Source organism: Protopterus annectens, chromosome 12.part0, assembly GCF_019279795.1.
Source record: "Protopterus annectens isolate FY-2018-M chromosome 12.part0, PAN1.0, whole genome shotgun sequence".
Taxonomy (NCBI): domain Eukaryota; kingdom Metazoa; phylum Chordata; order Ceratodontiformes; family Protopteridae; genus Protopterus; species Protopterus annectens.
The window spans coordinates 1,348,979,346-1,348,999,892 of NC_056746.1; the positions used below are offsets into that span (position 1 = coordinate 1,348,979,346).

The 20,547-nt window shown below is 44.7% G+C and overlaps 1 protein-coding gene across 2 annotated transcripts in view; it reads left to right on the top strand.

The window, feature by feature from the left end:
• COL9A3 (collagen type IX alpha 3 chain) overlaps positions 1-20,547 on the top strand; it is a 727,303-nt gene that overhangs the window by 629,978 nt on the left and 76,778 nt on the right. For both annotated transcript variants that reach the window (XM_044090399.1, XM_044090400.1), the window contains exon 31: positions 13,671-13,748. In XM_044090399.1, the coding sequence (XP_043946334.1) occupies positions 13,671-13,748 (78 nt within the window). The remainder of the gene's footprint in view (positions 1-13,670; positions 13,749-20,547) is intronic.

The following is a 20,547-nucleotide window of genomic DNA, read 5'->3' on the forward strand; positions in this document are numbered from 1 at the left end:
TTTGTTGATTCCTAGAAAAGCTCCTTTAGAGAGTCAAAAAATGTATGTTCATAGCAGACAGGGTCTTACCATCCTGTTAACACCTGGGTAATATGTCTTTAACCTCGGGGCCAAATAAAGAACTTCTGTCAAAGGGAGCATTGACGAAGGAAGACTTGAAGGGCTCTGCAAAATCATACAGGAGCATTCAGGCATGCCTCCTAATGGAAATGCCTGAACCCGCCGCCTCTGAGGTACCTTCAGCTGTGTGTGAGATGAGCCTCATGGATGAATTTGAAATAGACTGTAGGGTAGCCATCTGTGCGGCAAACTAGCTCTTTGCCTCAGAAGTACTGGTCCTGGAAAGGGTCTTGGTGAGTTCTTTAATCAAATCCCTCTGGAATCTGCTGAAGTGTGCCAAATAATTAATGATCGAAGTGCAAAAGTCACTGAAGTATATACATGCTTCCTGAATATGTCCAGCACCCTAGACTCCCTGTTATGGAGAATGAACAAAGGAAATTTATTCTGCAAGTTCCTTCTTTGTGGCTGCAGCTATGACCATGGCATAGAGTGGTACTCTCCTCTGCTCCAAAATTCCCAATCCTTGGGTGGTGTCAGTATCCTGTCTGGTCTCTTGGGGATTGGCTCAATGGAATCAGGTTCCTTCCACGCCCGTTGAGAGATCAAATCAAGGAGCTCAATGGCAGGAGGAATCACCCAAGAGGTAGACGGGCAAGCCCCAAAGGCTTCCAATAATACTGATTACTCTTGAGAAGGGTTGTCAGTTGGCCAACCACCCCTTTGCTTGAGGATCTCTAGTATATCTCCAAATGAGATGTCATTAGGTGGTGATTTTGGGGACCCTTCCCCCTCATCAAAATCAGTATCCTTCATGACAGACTCTTGAGGAGAGTCTAAGTGCCTTCTTTTGCACCTTCTCTTCCTACAGACTTCTTCGGTGGGATGTTCCGGAGAAGTAGCAGAAGATATCAATATACCCTGTGGGGTATACTGGAGACTTTCAGCTGGCTGTCCCTGTGGTGCAGGAAGTTGAGGCTCAAGATGCAAAGACAACTGGGTCTGTGAAGTAGGAGCAGAGGAGGGTGGATATGTCCTCTCTCTTGGAACAGAGAAAACTCTCTCCAGTACCTTGAAAGCAGAATACCTCTGACAGAAAGACTGCTTCGAGAAGACATGCTTTTGAACTGTCAGCTCCTTCCAACTCAAAGGCAAACCACACGACGCAGGAGTTGGAGCCGAGCTGTCCAGAGCCAAGGCTCCAAAGGGCAGAGATGGCACCGACAAACTCAGAGTAGACTCCCAACACCTCGAATATGATGTCAGTGCTACGGTTCCGAGTGTCATCCTGCACTGATGTGTTCAGAGCTGGTCCACTCAGAGATGGTATCAGAGCAGAAGGTATAACCTTTTGGATCTGATACAGATGGATCCAAGTGCTCAGAAACCAAAAGTCAGACCGGAGAAGGTGACAAAATAGGTGGGATAGTACTGACGAAGGTTTTTGGACCCAATGGAATAGGAGTCAGGACAACCCCCATTTGAATTTGCATTGACAGAAATTTCCTCATCATTCTATCCACATCTGCTTTGGTTAGAATTCTGGAGGAATGAGAAAAATACATTATGTCTTACCATAATGTTCCATCTGAGTTGATCTTCCAGTCATCACTGATGGGTTCGGTTCAGAGCCCTCGGAATCGAGTCGGCCTTATACCAAGCTTGTGTGCACCAAAAATTCTTGAGCTAAGCTGCTATCCACAATGCCCTTCACGCAGTTACCTCAGATTGAGTTTGCATGCAACATATAGAAGAAACAAAGTCAGAGGCGATCTCTGTGCAGAAACCCTGAAACGCCACAAGACCCAGAAGATCTGCCAGGAGCCTTTGGTGGGGGCCGGTGGGAGGGTGTGATAACTGGAAGAAGATCAACAACTCAGATGGAACGTTATGGTAAGACATAACTTCTTTATCTGAAGTTGTTTATCTTCTTCCTATTCATCACTGATGGGACAGAATCCCCAAGCTACTTGGAGAACCTGGGTGGCCCTTATGGAGGAACATTCCTGAGAATCATTGAGCCAAAGACCGCTCTTCCCCTGGAGATCAGATCCAATTTGTAATGCTTGATGAAGGTATGGGGTTTAGCCCAAATGGCTGCTGCACAGATGTTGTCCATAGAGGCCCAAGAATGAAAGTCAGACGCTGCAATAGCCCTAGTTGAGTGAGCTTTGATTTGAGCAGGCTAGATTTATTTGTAAGCGAATATGAGAAGGTAATACAATCCCTGAGCCATTTTGACAAAGTAACTTTAAATACTGCACACCCCATTCTAGGACTAGAAAAGGAAATGAAAAGTTGGTCCGACTTCCGAAAAGACTTAGTTCTGTCCAGGTAGAAACGCAGTTGTCTATGAACATCCAATGAATGCAGACAGTATTCTCCCTTGTTTGAATAATTTGGAAAGAATACAGGGAGCTCAATGGACTGGTTAATAAAAAAAGTCAGAAACCACCTTGGGGAGAAAAGATGGATTAGTACGAAGTGATACTCTGTCCTTATGGAAGGTCAGATAGGGGCTCTTAATGCATAAGGCTTGCAACTCAGATATTCATCTGGCCGAAGTGACCGCCACCAAAAACAAGGATTTCCATGACAGGAAGTTTAGATCACATGTCGCAGCAGGTTCAAAAGGGGGTAGAGAGAGAGAATGGAGAACCCAGGAGAGATTCCATGCCTCCACCGGCTGCCTGATAGGAGGCCTGCTATGGAAAATTCCCTTGAGAAAGGTCTTGCAAAGTCGGGTGGAAATAAGTGGGACTCCATCTGAACCATTATGGAAGTTGGAAATAGCTGCTAAATGGACTCGAATGGTGGAAGTTGATGCACCAGTGTCAAACAGCTCAGAGAGATAATGAAGAATAGTAGCTACAGGAGTTAAAAACGGATTTAGCATCCGATTATCTGACCAGATAGAGAATCTTTTCCATATGTCCCTGTAAAGTTTTCTGGTGGATGGTTTATGGGAGGCCAGGATAATATCACAGACAGATGAGGAAAGGTTTCCTGCCTGGCAACGAACAGAAGCGGAGAAGCCAAGCCGTCAGCTTGAGAGTGGATAGATTTGGTGGGGTCAGCCCTTGTGGGTGAGATATGAGGTCCTGACGAGTATCCAGGATCGAAGGAGGTTGTAACAGGTGAGGTCGGAGGAAGGGAAACAACACTTGACGAGGCAAGAACGGGGCAATGAGGATCACTTTGCTTCTCAACCGAATAGCTTTCCTTAAAAAAAAAAAAAAAAAAATTCGGGATCAGAGGTATTGGAGGATAAACATAAAGGAGACCCACGGGCCAATCGTGAGTCAAAGCGTCTCTCTGTGACTCCCCGTGAGGGGGAGAGAGGGCAAAGTAGGAGGGGGGAGGCGAAAAGGTCACAGCATGGCTGGCCCCAACGGTTAAAGATTTCTGCTGTCACACTCAGAGACCACTCGTGAGGACGGAGGATGCATCTGCTCAGCTTGTCTGCAATCACGTTGGAGCTCCCCGGGATATGCGTTGCAATCAGGAAGCGGTTGGAAGCTATCACCCAATGCCAGATTCTGATGGCTTCGCGACATAGGGGGTAGGATTTGGTCCCTCCCTGTTTATGTACCAGACGACTGACGTTGTCCGACTGGATAGCAATTGTTCCTGACGGAAGGAGCAGATGGAATGCTTGCAACGCCAAAAGAACCGCTCTTAACTCCAGGACATTGATATGCTAGTTGACCTCTATGCTGGACCACGTGCCTTGAACTGACTTTCCCTGGAAGTGGCCTCCCCACCCTATCAGGGAAGTGTTCGTGGTCACCATGGCGCTGGGTTGGGGAGCCTGGAAGGGGCGACACCAAAGATTTTCGTCTGTACTCATCCACCAGAGATCTTGTTTGCAGAAACTGGTGATGATAATCTGTGAGCTCAGGGGATGAAGACTGGATATCCACTGGGACAGAAGGAGCCTTTGTAGCAGTCTTGTATATAATCTGGCTAGGGGAACAATTGGGATGGCTGCCACCATTGACCCCAGAGCCTGAAGAACTTCCCTTGCAGCCACCTACCTTTGACAGAATATCACTTGAACTTGTGCCCTTAATCTCTGAAGCCTGTGAGGGGGAACAGAAACCAGACTTGAGTGTTGAATACTGCCCCTATAAATTCCAATTGTTGTGAGGGCTGAAGGTTGGATGATTTTTCCCAGTAAAGGGTGATGCCCAGCGACTCCGCTAGTATTACAGTGTAGCAGAGGGCCCTAACCAGGAGGTATTTGGTGGGGGTGGAGAGGAGCCAATCGTCTAAATACAGAAACACCTGGAATCCCTGAAGACTCAGACGAGCTGTGACCACTGCTAGGCATTTCGTGAACACTCTGTGGGCCGTTGAGAGACTGAATGGCAGGGCCCTGAATTGGTAATGATAGTCTCCCAGTTGGAAGAGAAGGAGACTCCTGGAGCATTTGTCCATTTTGATTTGGTAATATGCATCCCGGAGGTCTATCAAGCACATCCACACACCCTCCCGAAGAAAAGGGAGGATGGATTAAATAGTGACACCATGCAGAACTTGGTTTGAACCACTGATTTGTTTAGCTGGCCAAGATCCAAAATGGGCCTCCAGTCCCCGTTTTTTTTGGCACTAAAAATAATCTCGAGTAAGACTCTGATCCGCACTGGTGTGGGGGGACCTGTTGGATGACTCGTTTTTGACATAGCTTTCTTATTTGACTCCTCCCTTTGACTGGGTGGGACACCGGGAAGGAATTTTGGAGGTCTTGGGTGCGAGATTAGGGGAATGTGATAGCCTCTGGAAATTATTCTCTGCACCCACTGATCGTTTGTAATAGAGAGCCAGGCAGCTTGGTGCAGAGAGAAACGAGCCCCGACTGCTTCCAGAGGAAAGCAATCGGGGAGCGTTGATACGGTCTTCCCGAGAAAGAATCTCTGGAGTCCTGATTTCGGGGACCCTCAGGCATCTTTCATTATTGGAACCCCCTCTGCCTCTGGGGGAGCCCTCATCACCTGCCTCGCGGAAAGGACCTTGAGACTTTTTGTGCCACATCTCTCCACTCATCTGGTTCCTGGAGGAGCGCTGAGGTTTGGAAAAATGAAGACCCACGGCAGACAAGGTCTTCCTGTCCTGCTCACACTCGGCTAATATGTCCTTGACCTTAGAACCGAACAGAGCTGATGGTTCGATAGGGGGCATTTAAAAAGGAAGACTTGGAGTCATCAAGGTCACAAATGCGCATCCAGGCATGGCCTCTCATAACTACACCTGCACCAGCAGCTCTAGCAGCCACTTCGGTTGCGTGGGACAGCAACCTCATAGATGAGTTGGGTGGCAAGTTGGGAAGCAACTTTATCACGTGCCCCGTCCGAAACCTGACCCGTGAGGGTTCCAGAGAACTCAGAGATAAGATCTCTCTGGAGCCTCGTAAAATGTGCCAAAAAGTTCAGAGACCTGACAGCAAAGGTCGCTGAAGCACTCACTCACTTCACTAACCTGTCCACTGCCTGGGACTCTCGGGTGGGTGGACAGCAGGACTTTCCTCCACAAGGTCCTTTTTCATGTCCACCGCCACCACCATAGCGTCTACTGGCAAACCTCTAGACCAATGGGGTTGATCCTCTGGAGGGGAGAGTATCTTATCTGATCTCCTGGGAATGGCCCCAATGGTGTCTGGATTCTTCCATGCCCGCGGCACGATGAGCCTGAATAACTCATCAGGGGGGGGGTCACCCAAGAAGTAGAGGGCCAAGAGCGGAAGGCCTGCAGGAATACGGATTCTTCCAAGGAAGGATTGGTGGGCTTCCAGTTACCCCTCTGCTTCAAAATTTCCAGAATGTCTCCAAATGAGACATTGTCAGGGGGGTGAATGTGGGGCCCTTCCTCCTCATCATAGTCCGTATCTTCCATGAGGGACTCCTCTGGGGAGTCGGTTTCCTCTTACATGCCCGTTTCTGAGGGGGTTCTTCGGGTGGGAGCATCCAAAGACTCAGAAAGAGAAATACCCTATACAGGGGTCTCCTGGGTCTTGCACTCTCGGAGTCCTGGGGGGTGGCCTTTGATAGCTGCAGCTCACAGGGTACAGGTGGTAGGTCCGACTTAGGAGGGTTGCTCGAAGCAAGCACCCTCTCCATCACCTGGAAAGCAGGCCCTGCCTGAAGAAGAATGGGAGCCTGGAACCGAAGAAGAAAATTTCGGAAACGGGGTCACACCCCGCTCCATGTGGTCCGCTCCTAGGGACGGAGCCTCAAGCAAAACCGGGATGGGAGTCAGCCTCAGACCCGAAGACGGAACCAGGGACACAACTGGAACCGTGGCCGGAACTGTGGGTTCCACCCCCCCCCCCAAGCATGAGATTGAGGAAGGGTGAGTTCCGATAGAACCAACACCCAAAGGGGCCTCAGACACGGTTGTTGGCTCCGAGGCAAGGGGTCCTCTCGTAGATGTCAGAAATATGAGCCTTGGAACTGAGGGGTCCAAGGGAGGAGAATATGTGGGGGGTCACCGGGGCAATGGACCCAAAACCTGGAGTGGGATGGGCTCTAGGAAAATTTGTAAGTTCCCTGGCGGTCAGCAGCTGATCAAAGAGGCGCACCACACATCCACTTCAGACAGTATCCTGGTGGACCTTACCGATGCCCCTGAGGGGGAATCAGGCTGGTCCAAAAAGGGGCTGAAAGCTTGTCCAGCAAATAGATCCACAGATGGGGAGTACTGGGTCCGTAATGTATTGAAAAACGGCACAGAGGATTCCAGTTTAGAAACTGGCAGCAGGGGAATAATTGGGGCGGAGAACGGGCTTGGAGCCAAAGTCACAGCTGGGGTGGAGGTCAATAGTGGCTCCGAAGATGTTGTCGGAACCAATGTCGGAGTGGAGATGGGGAACATCGGTGCTGAGGTAGAGACAGGCAAACTGGTTGGAACCAAAGTTACAGTGGGAGCCATAGTCATTGCTGCCGACGAGGCGATCATAGCCACTTCTGTATGTACCACTGGAGCCAAACTCTGAGCTGAGGAGACGATTCGATGCTCAGTAGTAGTCTTATGGGCCTTGTGCTTATGAGGCTTGTCCCTATCACCAGCCGGTGAAGAGGGATCAGAACGAGGACATTTTTTGTCCACAGGAGGAGGACCGACGCAGAAATAGCCTCCGAAAAAGGAGAAGGAAGCAGGCCCTTGAGGATTAACTTATTTAGTCTTTCTTTCAGCGTCCGCTGACTGAAACTGGCGCAAATGTCACAGGGAGGTTTTGCTGATAAGTGCGGAACCCCCAAACAATACACACATTCCTCATGCAGATCGCTATTAGGTAGTTTACCAATGCAAGAAGAGCAGTGTTTAAAACCTGTAGTCCTTTTCTTTTCAGACATAATAGAAAAAAAAACACAATGCAAAACTAGAAAGGAAAGTTTGAGAGAGAGAGGGAAATACCAACAATGGTATTGGGAATACCACAAGGGTAAAGAGGGCAAATACCAACAATGGTACGAGAAGAGAGATACCTATGGGTGTAGCTGAGAGTAATTAGAGAAAAATAATAATTTGACAAGAAAGAACTCACAAATACTTATAAAAATTTGAAAAATATAACACTTAGCTGGAGAGCTCGATGAAACACTGCTATATGGCTATGCGGCAAACTAGATCTGAGGTAACTGAGTGAAGGGCATTGTGGGTAGCAGCTTAGCTCGAGAGATTTTGGTGCACGCAAGCTTGGTACAAGGCCGACTCGGTTCCGAGGGCTTGGAACCGAACCCATCTGTGATGAATAGGAAGATTAACAACTTCAGATGAGGAAGCAACAGACAAAATCCTAGAATGCGGACGTCTTTCCAGGAAAGGAGATGGAAGACAAGATATTGAATCCTAAGGTGAAGACCAGATCTGCGATGACCCCATCCTTGTGCTTTTTTTTTTTTGGGTCAGATCTAATGTCATAGATTTTGGATCTGAAGTAGTAGGGTAGGAGGATTTTGTCTTCATATCTGAAGGTTTTGATATTTTTAGAGGCTGTTCTGAGCTTGGAGCAGAAGAACCTGAATGGTCTGAGGGATGTTTTTTGCCCTCTTTTTTTTTTTTTTTTTAATCAACCTTCTCAGGGGTTTGAGCCCTAGGTGCTGTATCAGATGATATTAAAGGTAGCAGTCCTCTTTTGTTTATTTCTGTGGTCTACAAGTTCCCTCTGATTAAAGGCCTTACATATACCGCATGCAGAATTTAAATGGGCCAGGCCTAAACAATAAACACACATTGCGTCATCCAATAACGGAATCTTATGGCCACAAGCCTTACATTTTTTAAAACTCTAGAGTTATTCAGCCATATCTAAAGCCACCAACAATAACAGCACAGTATAAAAAAAAGGAAAGTTTTTTTTTTTTTTTTTTAATTTTAATTTCTAGATACAGTGAAAAAAGAAAATGAAATATTTCCAGCAATGTTAATTTAAGGGACTACCTCAAAGGTATACTGGAAAAAGAAAGGCGAATACCAACTATGGTATTCAGAAAATACACTAAAAAATGTAGGAAGGGCAAGACAGGATACAATTCAATAAGAAAAAAGGTTAGATGTATAAATTCTACTTTTACTCACAAGAAACAAGAGCTAACAGCGACCATATCTGTAAACAAAGGTGGCAAATGAGATCTGAGATACGGTAGGGGACTAGTGCATTATGGGTAAGGAAGAAACTCAAGAGTTTGTGTTCCATGAGCTGGAAAAAGCGGACGAGTTGGATCCAAACCTAAAAGTTGAGGAATGAATGAAAATGACATCATCTGAGCTGGCATTCCTATTCAGTACTTGTCCTACTGGATCTCTCAGCAACATCAGATGCTGTTGACAGTGGCCTATTGATTGAACAGCTAAAGCCATACTGTGTCATGTCCTCTGTGGGCCTACTTCAGATTACACCTTGACCTCTCATACCATTTCCAAAGGGTTTGTTCAGGCTCAAATGTATCGTCACCATGCCCATTGGCTTGTGGATTTCCAAATGATTCGATCTTAGGCCCAGTATTGATCGGTTTCTATGCTTTTATTAGATAGAGGGGATTAGCATACTGTAGTTATGCTGGCAACAAGTAATTCTACCTCTTCTTCTTCCCATAGGATGAAACAGCACATATGTAATTCTTAGTCATCTGGCCATCTTGAAACCTACACTCTTGCTTTTCCTTAGCTGGCCATCTTGAAGCCTAGTCTGTTTTCTTAGCTGGCCATCTGTATGCCTACACTGTTGGTTTTCTTGTAAACTGGTTTAAACTGAACACCTGCAAAATACAGGCTATGGCAGTTTGTTACTTTGAGGGGTTTGTGTATCCTTTCACACCCAAATTGCATTTTGTATGACAGGAACAAGTTCAACTGTTGGAAAGACGCTTGAACTAGGTATTATCTTAGACCATATCTTGACACTGCAAGAGTCAGTGTCTGCATTTGTAAAATCTTCATGTTTCTGTTTAAGAAGCATATCTAGGAAAAACACTTTTTTGCCTCAAGCTTCTCTCTCAGTAGTAGTTCATGCCTTAGCCTCACTGTATCTTGATTATATTACTCCTATTATGCACAGTCTATGCTGGCTGCTAGTTTGATTTAGGATAATCTTGAAGGCTTTGGGTTTATGTACTTGTCTATAAATGGCCTGGACCAATCTTATCTGAAAGAGTTAGTGGAGCCACATACCCCAATTAAGGATCTATGTTTGGCCACATAGGGGATCCCCACATGAAAAGTCTGGTGATTGGTCTTCTGCATATCAAGCACTCTGACTGTGGACATTACTTCAGTGGTTAAGGAGTGTCCATTATTGGCTGGCTTCTGCAGATCTCTTAAAACATATGTTTTTGGTACTGCATTTGAAAGGGCCAGATAATACATGCTAGCTGGTTTTCCATTTCTTTTTTTGTTAATTTAACTCATTTTATATATTATTTTTATTTTATGCTTACTCTCACTTTATTCAGTGTGTTTTAAGAAAAACACCTTAATAAAATTGAATGCTAGTCAGCTAATTCATCAGTAGATCAGACTTCTGAAGACCCCAGGATATGTATACCTGCCTGGCCTCCTGGTTTGTTTCTTAATATGCTGCATTGATGCACTTAACGTTTAGGACCAGGCTGACCGTATTTTATCTACTGGCCAAAAAAGTTACAGTGGTTTGGGTCCCTTAGGAAGTAGAAGTATAATTGTGATAGGCAATTATATGGTGAGTGTAGAAATGCTACGGTAATAGGACCAAGATAAATAACGAATAGGATACTGTGCTATTTAGCCTCCCATCACTGCAGGCATAGGATTAGGCACACACAATGTACTTCACAGCCACACATAGGAACCACTAGTATGCACAAGGTGCAACGTGCGTACACACACACTAAGTGATGTCCACGTGCACCCTATACAGCAGGCCTAATGCAAGTTCCATGGCCCTTTGAATTTACTAGGGAGATTCCTAAAGGGTATACTTTGAACCGTAACCTCAGGATTCACCACAATGTGCAACTAACATTACTTCATGTCTAAAAAGCATTACCACTTATTTCCAGCAATAACAGAAAGCAATCTACAGCAAGTACCAGAACACTTTACTGAGGAAAAAGCAGTGAGATATCTAGGTTTTCTTGGGAACAAGGGGACATTTGTTAGCAGAAATCCCAAAATGTTATTCTGCGTCTATTTTTCTTGCATTTCTTTGGAGGAGTCCCTACCTTCTGCCATAAATGCTCTAATATTGCAGGAACCTTGCACAGTGATGGTGGATGTCTTTAATGGCCAACTGCCAGTACAGAATTCTTTAACTGTGATAAGTAACTGTTCTAATCTGTATGGGAGACTATTTACAACTGTGGAACTATAACTTATCCAGAGCAAATTTCAAGGATAAGATGCAAAAGAAGTTGTTAAAGGGAAAGCCAAACAAGAAGCTGACCACAGGATAAACTGGATATTAGTCCCTGCTACATTTTTTTTTGCGCTGAGCCTTCACTTTTGATGAAATGTTGGTATTTTCTCTCAGTTCTAGCTTATCCTGGGGTGCTGAAAAATAAAGTTCATACAGTACATGGAAAGTTTGACAGAAAGTCCGATTACAGAGAAAGTTATGTTGAAAAACACGTACAGCAACCTGTGAATTTTGCAATTCACTGTTGTACAACATGGAGTTCATGCATATACACACACGTATATATATTTGCTTGCAGTTAGGGGTGTAAGGGGTTTCTGTGCACAAGGGGCTACAGGGTTGCTTGCACCCATGCAACAAAAGCTTTGATGTTCATTAAGTGTTTTTATGATTTCTATTCTTCATTGCTTGCTGAAAATTTTCAACTGATAAACAGGAAAGGTCTAAAATGCCTTTACAAAAGAAGGCCAGATACCTTATGTAGAAAATAAACTAGCAGAGAGCACTTTGGAAAAAAAAACTTTTCTCCATCTACCCAGCTGACAGGATTCTCTCTCTGGGGGTGCAATAAAAACTTGTTCTGGCATGAGCTGCACTTTCTACAATGGAAATATGGCAAGGTTAACAAAATGATGGAGCACTACATACATGTTTGGCCACTGTGTGTGTGAGACAAAGGATGCAAAGTCCTCATCAATGCACTACCAAGTGCCAGTGACTGAGGTGGGATGAATCTAAAAGCAAATTCTGGAACAGAAAATACAAGATTTCAGTCATCTGCTTTGTGACTAACCTGAAATTCTGAACGTTTTGAGCACTCAGGCTAAAGTCAAAGGATTGTGTGGAAAAAGATAAGAGTACCGGTGCACCTTCCAATTCCTGTTCATGTCACAAAAGATCAGGGTGAGGCTTGTAGGACTCCTGTAATGCCTGCTTGGCTGATGGTTTAGCCACACAGACATCTGTAAGGCAGTTCTGGTGCCACCACGGAAGAAACTCACATCTTTTAATACCCATCTCAATCTGGGTATGGACTTCTTTAAGATCATCTGTGGTATCTGAAACTGATAAAGCCCTCAGAGCTATCACTACAGCAGGTAGAGAGGACACTGAATTATAGGTAATATATACCTGAAGCCAGGCATACTCTGAATGATGAAACACTTACCACTGCCTGACACCTCCTTTCCAAACATTCTCTTGATCATATAACCACCATCCATTACCCTGCAATCTTGTACATAATGCATCCACCCAACATGGAAAAAAAAAAGTATGAAGTATTGCCAGCTGCTCTTAAACACATGCACACAGAGCAGAAGATGATGTGCTTAGCCCAAGGTAAAACCAAAGCAGATGTCATGCTTATTGTACCATTATCTTTAACTCCAGCAGGACAATAATACTGAAATAAAAATCTCAAATTTTTAGAGACCTGCAAAACAGGGTACGACCTTATTGTATTGCGCCACCCTCCCCAACATCCACATGCACTGACACTTGCCAGTCAACTTCAACACTCTTCCTCTCATCACCCCAATTCCGTGTTTAACTCACAGTCCCACTCACTCAGATATAGTTAAGGGCAATGATTTACTGAGTAACTAAAAAAAATCTTACTACTAGAAATGACTCATATCTGTGAAGTTTAGAGTCAGAACTGAAGTGGGCATTAATGCATTCAGGAAGGGTCATCACACAAAATAAGTGGGATCGGTACAAACATGCATCGGAATTCAGTCATTGTGCACACCTAGCAATAAATGTATTGCTACATCTGCCGCTAATTTAATATAAACTGAGAATATGCTAAGAAATGCTAGTTGAATGAAGAATGTTTAATTCTTGTTGCAGTGTACTTGATGTGTACTAATACACAACAGCTATAGCCACTGACGAGATCCAGTTACTTCACTGCTGGCAAACACTTTCATTAATAAATGGCACACCTAACCCCCACAATCCTGTCTTCAAACTACATTCATAGCATTACAGTGGCATGTGCCGTACTCCCAAAATTGACCCAATACCAGGAAACACTGCTTATACTGTGCTGCATGCCATGGGCTAGTTGATGGCCATTTGGGCCAGTGGGAAGATGGACCATCAGCAAGTGTGGACAGTTAGCTACATAAAGGCAAGCAGAGGTTTGGCAACTCAGAATAATCATGCGAAGCCCACCCGGGAAGCTCTGCTAAGGCTATTTATAGAGCATACTAATCCTCTGCCTATCTTGACATGAGGTGAGGCTATTGTCCTTGCCCTTACAGGCAGATGAAAGTTTTGAGAGTTCTTTAAGCCTTGAAGATGAAACATTCTTTGCTTAGATCAAATAATACATCCTTCAGTTTTGGTGCAGGTTTCTTATACTCAAGGACTAGTGTCAGGAAGCATCTACCATTAATTCTCAAAGCTTTGAGTGCTCCTTTTTATGAAATTATTTCAAAGAAACCACAGAATACAGTAACATGTATGAAAATGATCACATGCTGTCCACTGATGAAACAGCCCACACATGGTATAAGCAGAAAATAAAAATAACATGGTTTACATACCAGAGTATCAAACTGGGCTTCCTTCTGACTTGTCTGTGTATTAATACCTGCCAGTGCTTAGATTATACTTAGCATGCTTCAGAAATACGGTGCCATTATTCAGTGAGGTACAGAAAGTAAACTACTGATATTGTCTAACATATGTTTCCTCTCTATTATTTTAGGTGACCACGGAGAAAAGGGAGATAAGGGAGTCATTGGAAGAGGAATTGATGGTGTAGATGGAGATCAGGGACCTCAAGGTACAGTCCTTCTAAAACTGTTGTAAAGTTTACTGTTTTAAGATCAAGTGTACACAAGGACCCAGAACTCTTGTTTCTCACTGGGGAAAAGGTATGGGTGTCAACCACTTAGATGAACAGCAGCACTGGAACCTTGCACATTTAATAGATGACATCTCACTCCATCATTTTGAACTAGCAGCCACTGGAGACCAACTGTTTTTGGAAACAACTTCCAAACTAGATAAAAATGTTCTGGGAATGTAGGAACTGGTGGAAAATAGCCCTTCTGAGCCAAAGAGCTGACTTGAGTATGCAATGTTTAGAAGCAACAAAATGTGTTTCTGAAAAAGTAGTGTTCTGATGTGATGTTTGACATTCGGTAACAGTGCTCAGAAATGAAGGTAACTCTGTACTTCCACTAGCTTGAATTCTGTTTCTGTCTCATTAAATCTGGGATACATTGGGCCTGTTTGTTCACAAACAGCTAATAATTCATTGTTGTACTGCAAAGCTTTGGTTCTCATTATGGTAATGTACAGTAAAACATTGGGCTGTGCTGATTAGCACTTTGAAGATGTCCCTACCCCAACTGATTGTTGCAGTTGCACTCTGAAGCTGTCCCCACCCCTTTGATTGCCACTTTTTTTTTTTCATTTATTTCACAACTTTTTAAACACTACTAGTTTTTCAGTGAGTACCAACACCAGGAGTTTGTTCAGGGATGCATGAATTTCACTGCTCTACGTTTAATCAAACTAAAAAATGTCAAATAGATTTAAGTGAACCCTAATCCCAGTTTGTGCAAGAGATCACTCTCCCGAGAGAGATTCCTGACACCTTGGAAAGAGAATCTGCAAAGATAAACATGTTGTCTACATATGGAAAAATGTGGATACTCTGTAGCTTTCAATGAGTTATAACTGGAGCTAGACACCTTGTGAATATTCTCGGTGCACAGGACTAACAATATAATCCAGATACACAAAACCTTAAACATCTAAATCTGGAGGAATAGGAATGTGATAAGCATTTTTTTTTTTTAAGTCTAGTGATGTTCATCGTGCATACAGCTGCAGTAATCACAGATGGGTTTTCTGCTGTCAGGTGGGTCCTCAGTCGGCCGAATTCCAAAGTCTAGGTCCGGCGTCGGTTGTTGTCGCTTTCTATCCTGACGTCAGTGCGACAGGGCTATATAAGACACAGCCGATGCCATTTTCTTCAGTCTTTTTTGCCGCGCGGTGCCCGAAGCAGAAGCAGTTCGCAAGTGCTGGTCGGCCAGCTCCTGAATTTACGAAAAATTGGAACCAAAGTCTTCTTTAAAGCTAAGTACCCAGTTGGGGAAACTTTTCTTGCCTCAGACCGATGTCAGACAAAGTTAACAATTGTATTTCTTGTGGGAAACAAATACCGCATAAGGATTTCCATTCCCTTTGCATACCTTGTTTAGGCCCAGACCACGACGTCTCGGGCTGTCGCTTTTGCGCTACTTTCAATAAACGCACTATTAAGCGTCGGGCGGAGTTCGCCCAACACTTTTTTGGTAAAGCCTTTGATTATAAAATGTCGGAGATTCCGACTACCGTTTTGTCCAAAAAACACAAGGACCGACGCGTGAGGTCCGCGGTCTCCACCGACACCACGCCAAAACCTGCTACACGTGGTCCGGTTCTCAGCGAGACGCCTATGCAGCCCCTGACTACCAACGACACCTCTTTGGCGGTGTCTTCTGTAACCGAGACCGCAGGTACCTCGGCCCATACCCAGACTACAACCACCGAAGCCACTGTGAGTGCTGAGCCTCCTAATGTGGACAGGTCCACTTCCACCCATGGTGTCTTTAGACCCTCATCTTCCTTTTCCATTAAGGCCTTTAAGTCCAAATCAGCCATGCATCCCAAGAGGCCTGTTGCACAGGGCCCATCTCCAGGCCCCATGCCTAAAAAGCAGATGCTTAAAATGGCTGAGGATTTAATTACTCTTATCAGGGGTTCCCAACCCCCTCCAGACAAGAGACCCAGAGTGGAGGAAGATTCTCCTTCTTCGGACCAGGGCTCCATTTTGTCAGAACATTCTGATGTAGAGGAACACTCGTACTCCCCTTTTGAAGATTCTGATGCAGAGCAGTCCATTCCGTCTGTATCTCCCCCAGAGGATTTTTCTTTTGGGGAAACCTTGCACACCCTGAGGGAACACTTCCATTGGGAAGGCCAAGACTTTTCTGATTCCAAGAAAAGACTTAGGGAATTTCTTTTGTTACCTCAACACAGACCTCTGGCGATACCTCCTGTCTTGGACATACTTGATGATGTTTACTCGGAGGCTTGCCTTAATCCGGATTCCCTGCCTCCTGCCCCAGTCAAGCCTGATAGGTACTACAGAGTTCCTAACTCGCACCAATTTCTTTACAAAAGCCATGATGCTGACCCTGAAACCATTTCTCAAGGCCCCAAGGGAATGAAGGCCTCTACTGCTCCGAGAGAGAGTCTAGATCCTTAGAAAGGTGGGGAAAAAAGGTATATACCTCGGCCACCCTAGCCATGAGGGCCTTAAATTGTCAGTTCCATATGCTTAAATATCAGCAGTTTCTATTATCACAATTAAGAAATAAAATGTCTCAACCTGAACCAGATTTGAAGGAGTTGCAGGATATGATGCATAGTGCAGAACAAGTGGGTAAACACACCTTACAATGTGGCTATGATGCCTTAGAGGCCTCAAGTAGAGCTGCTGTTACAGGATCAGTCATCCGTAGACATGCCTGGCTTAGGGAACAAATCTTGTCTGATCATGTTAAAGCTAAACTACTAGATGCTCCTTTACAAAAGGATGTACTATTTGGTACTAATGCTGAGGAGATACTACGGAAAATGGAAGAAAAAGCTAAATCTATGCAAACTGTCAAAGCTTTTCTACAGGTTCAACCACCATGTTTTAGCAGAAATTGGCCTTCTAAAAACTGGTCCTTTCTAGTCAAGGACAAGCCCCAAAGAGGTAGATACAGGCGCACAAGGGGCAGAGGACAATCTCAAGGATCATATAGAGGCAGACAATGGCAAACTCCAGCACCAAGAGGTGGCGAAGACAGTGCACAACAATACAGGAAACAAACTCAATGACTTCCTCCTTTTCATGCCAAGCAAGTCTCAGCTGGCAGCACCCTTGGGAGGAAAGCTGGCATTATTTACAAGAAATTGGCATATTATCACAACAGACAAATGGATCCTGGACATTATAAACAGAGGCTACAGATTTCATTTTCACACTCTTCCAAAAATGAGAGGCATGCCAAACCTGCCACACCATCAAAGGGCAGAGGCACAAATACAAATTTCAAAGCTCATGGACATGAAAGCTATTCAAGAGGTACCAACTCACGAACAATGTCAAGGTTTTTATTCCAGACTATTTCTGGTACCAAGGAAAGGAACCGACTGGAGACCCATTTTGGACTTATCCATCCTAAACACATTTCTACTCGTACCAAAATTCAAGATGCTCACATTACAGCAGCTTCTTCCCATGCTGGGCAAGGAGTTTTGTCTGGTAACATTGGACCTCAAGGAGGCATACCTGCATGTCCCAATCAGACAAAGCTGCAGAAGATACCTCAGATTTCTTGCAGGTTCAATCCACTATCAATTCTCTGCATTGCCCTTTGGCTTATCTACTGCGCCCAGAGTATTCACGAAATGCCTGGCATCAGTAATTGCCTACTGCAGACTTCAAGGGATACAAATTTACCCTTATTTGGATGACTGCCTGATCCAAGCGGACAGCAAGCACATACTTCTGGAACATCTGGCTTATGTAACACGGTTATTGAATTCTCTGGGATACACAGTCAACAAAGAGAAATCCAGGCTAACACCATCTCAGAAAATAACTTTCCTGGGTGCCTACCTGGACACAAACACCCAGATGGCCTATCTCACGCCAGAAAAACAGGGGCAACTAACTCAGTACTTCAAAATGCTAGCAAATTGTACCAGGCTCACTGCAAGGAAAATCCTGCAGGCTCTGGGCTTCATGGCATCTTGCATTCTTTTAATCCCATGTGCAAAGTTGCACATGAGGAAACTTCAATGGTACCTAAAAAACCTATGGTCTCAACACAGCCACAGTTTGGAAACAATAATACCAATAATCCCATGTTTGCAAAAGGAATTTCTATGGTGGACCCAAGCATGTCAAACAAACACAGGTCTTCCATTCTGCAAGCCTCAAGCAAATCAAGTCATCACAACAGACGCCTCAGACTACGCCTGGGGGGGGCGCACATGACAGACAGGTGCATTCAGGGCAAATGGTCCCAAAAGGAAAAGCACCTTCACATCAATCAAAAAGAAATGCTAGCAGTGATAAATGCAATTACAGCTTTCAAGGACCTCCTGCATCCAGGGCAATTATTGATAAGAACAGACAACACCACAGTAATGTGGTACATAAACAAACAAGGAGGAACACATTCATACCCCCTGTGCAGACTAGCCATGTCACTTTGGAACTTGGCTCTGGACTGGCAAATCGAACTTCAAGCACAGTACTTGCCAGGTTTGGAAAACACGCTGGCAGACAATTTAAGCAGAAATATGACAGACCCACACAAGTGGAAGTTGCATCCTCAAGTGTTTACAAAGATAATCCAAGCGTGGGGAAGGCCAGACATAGATCTCTTCGCCTCCCACAGGAATCATCAATTGGGAAAGTTCTGTTCAAGGACCTTTCATCCAAAGGCCTGGAGAGTGGACACCCTTTCTTTCAGTTGGGCAGCATGGACAGTTTACGCTTTCCCACCTTTGCCTCTTCTGCCCAAGGTGCTCTTGAAAGCAAGAGCAGACAGACCGAAGATGATACTGATTGCTCCAGACTGGCCAAGGCAACACTGGTACCCACTCCTGAGGAGCCTAACGCATACTCCTCCCTGGTCCCTACCTCTAATGCCTCTTCTACTGACTCAGCAGAGCTACAAAACTCTTCAGAGTCAGCTGAAAACACTCAATCTCGCTGCATGGAAAATTCTTTAACACCACAACAGACCCTACTCTCCAAAGAGGCACAGGATGTCATTTTGGAGGCCAGAAGGCCATCTACTAGAAAGGCTTACTCTGCAAAATGGAAACGGTTTTGCTCTTGGAATGAGAAAAAAGGCCAGGATCCTAGAAAATGAATTTGCCTCAGATATTACAGTATCTAGCTGAGCTGTTGAACAGTGGACTTTCATTCTCCTCCATCAAAATCCATGCGTCAGCCATTTCTGCAGAATTCAACACTGATCCACCCTTATTCTCTCACTCACTCTTAAGACAGTTCCTCAGAGGGGCTAAGAATATAAGACCTCCAAGGAAACAACCAATACCAGCCTGGGATCTTAATTACATTCTAGAAAAATTAACATTGCCTCCCTTTGAACCAGCTGCCTCAACAGATTTGCAATATTTGTCCTGGAAAACCGCTTTCCTTCTGGCCATTACCTCAGCTCGTAGGGTTTCGGAACTACAAGCCCTCATGGCTGTGCAGCCCTTTCTCATCTTCCATCAGGACAGGGTTTCCCTTTGAACCACCTGTCATTTATGGCTAAAGTGGTATCCAGGGTAGCTTTAAATCAAGCCATACACTTACCTACCTTTTACCCCAATCCTCAAAACAAAGGGGAAAGGCTGCTACACTCCTTAGACATCCATAGACAGCTACGTTATTATTTGGACAGAACAAAGCCTTTCAGGAAATCAGAACAACTTTTTGTGTCCTATGCTGTGGGAGCTCAAGGGAAGCCAGTTACCAAACAGACAATTTCAAAATGGATAGGCCACTGCATACAGTTTTGTTACTCCTTTCATGGAAAATCTGTCCCTACAGGCATCAGATCCCACTCCACCAGGGCCACAGCTACCTCTACAGCCTTCCTCAGAGGAGTTCCCAACAAAGATATTTTGGAGGCAGCCACTTGGAGTTCTGTGCATACCTTCACCAAACATTATCACCTGCCCTTATACTCCAAAACTAGAGCAGGCTTTGCCACTGCTGTGTTGCAGGGCATTCTGGCTCATCCCAGTTCCACCTAGTGCCTACCACCCTGTGCGTAGCTTTGGGATTCTACCCATCTGTGATTACTGCAGCTGTATGCACGATGAACATAGTACAGTTTTGTACCTACCATAAGTGTAGATGTTCGAGTGCTAATACAGCTGCAGTACAGGTTTCCCTCCCTCCTTCCCCTCTTAGTAAAGGCCTAGGGGCTAACCCCTCCTCATACAACCTGATTGGGTTATCCTTCTATGGTATATTTGCTTGCAACTACTGATTTTTGATTATATTGCATTGCATGAATATATATATATATATATATATATATATAATTTATGTATTGCCTTCCTTCTGGGGGCAACTGACATCTGGGGCAAGAAAGACTGAAGAAAATGGCGTCGGCTGTGTCTTGTATACCCCTGTTGCACTGACGTCAGGAAAGAAAGCGACAACAACCGACGCCGGACCTAGACTTTGGAATTCGGCCGACTGAGGACCCGCCTGACGGCAGAAAACCCATCTGTGATTACTGCAGCTGTATTAGCACTCGAACATCTACATTTATGGTAGGTACAAAACTGTACTTTGTCAGGAAACTTGAAAGTGGAAGAAGATATAACAGGCTCTGAAGCGACAAGTAGGATTTGGGCACTGTCACAAACAGGTTTAGAAAAGAAAGATTCTGAACTGGTCTACAAGGATTTTATTTCTTTGCCATAAGGAACGTCCTTCAATATCACTCCCTGGGACAGCATATGATGAAAAACATCTGCAGGTTGAGGAATGTCCTCTT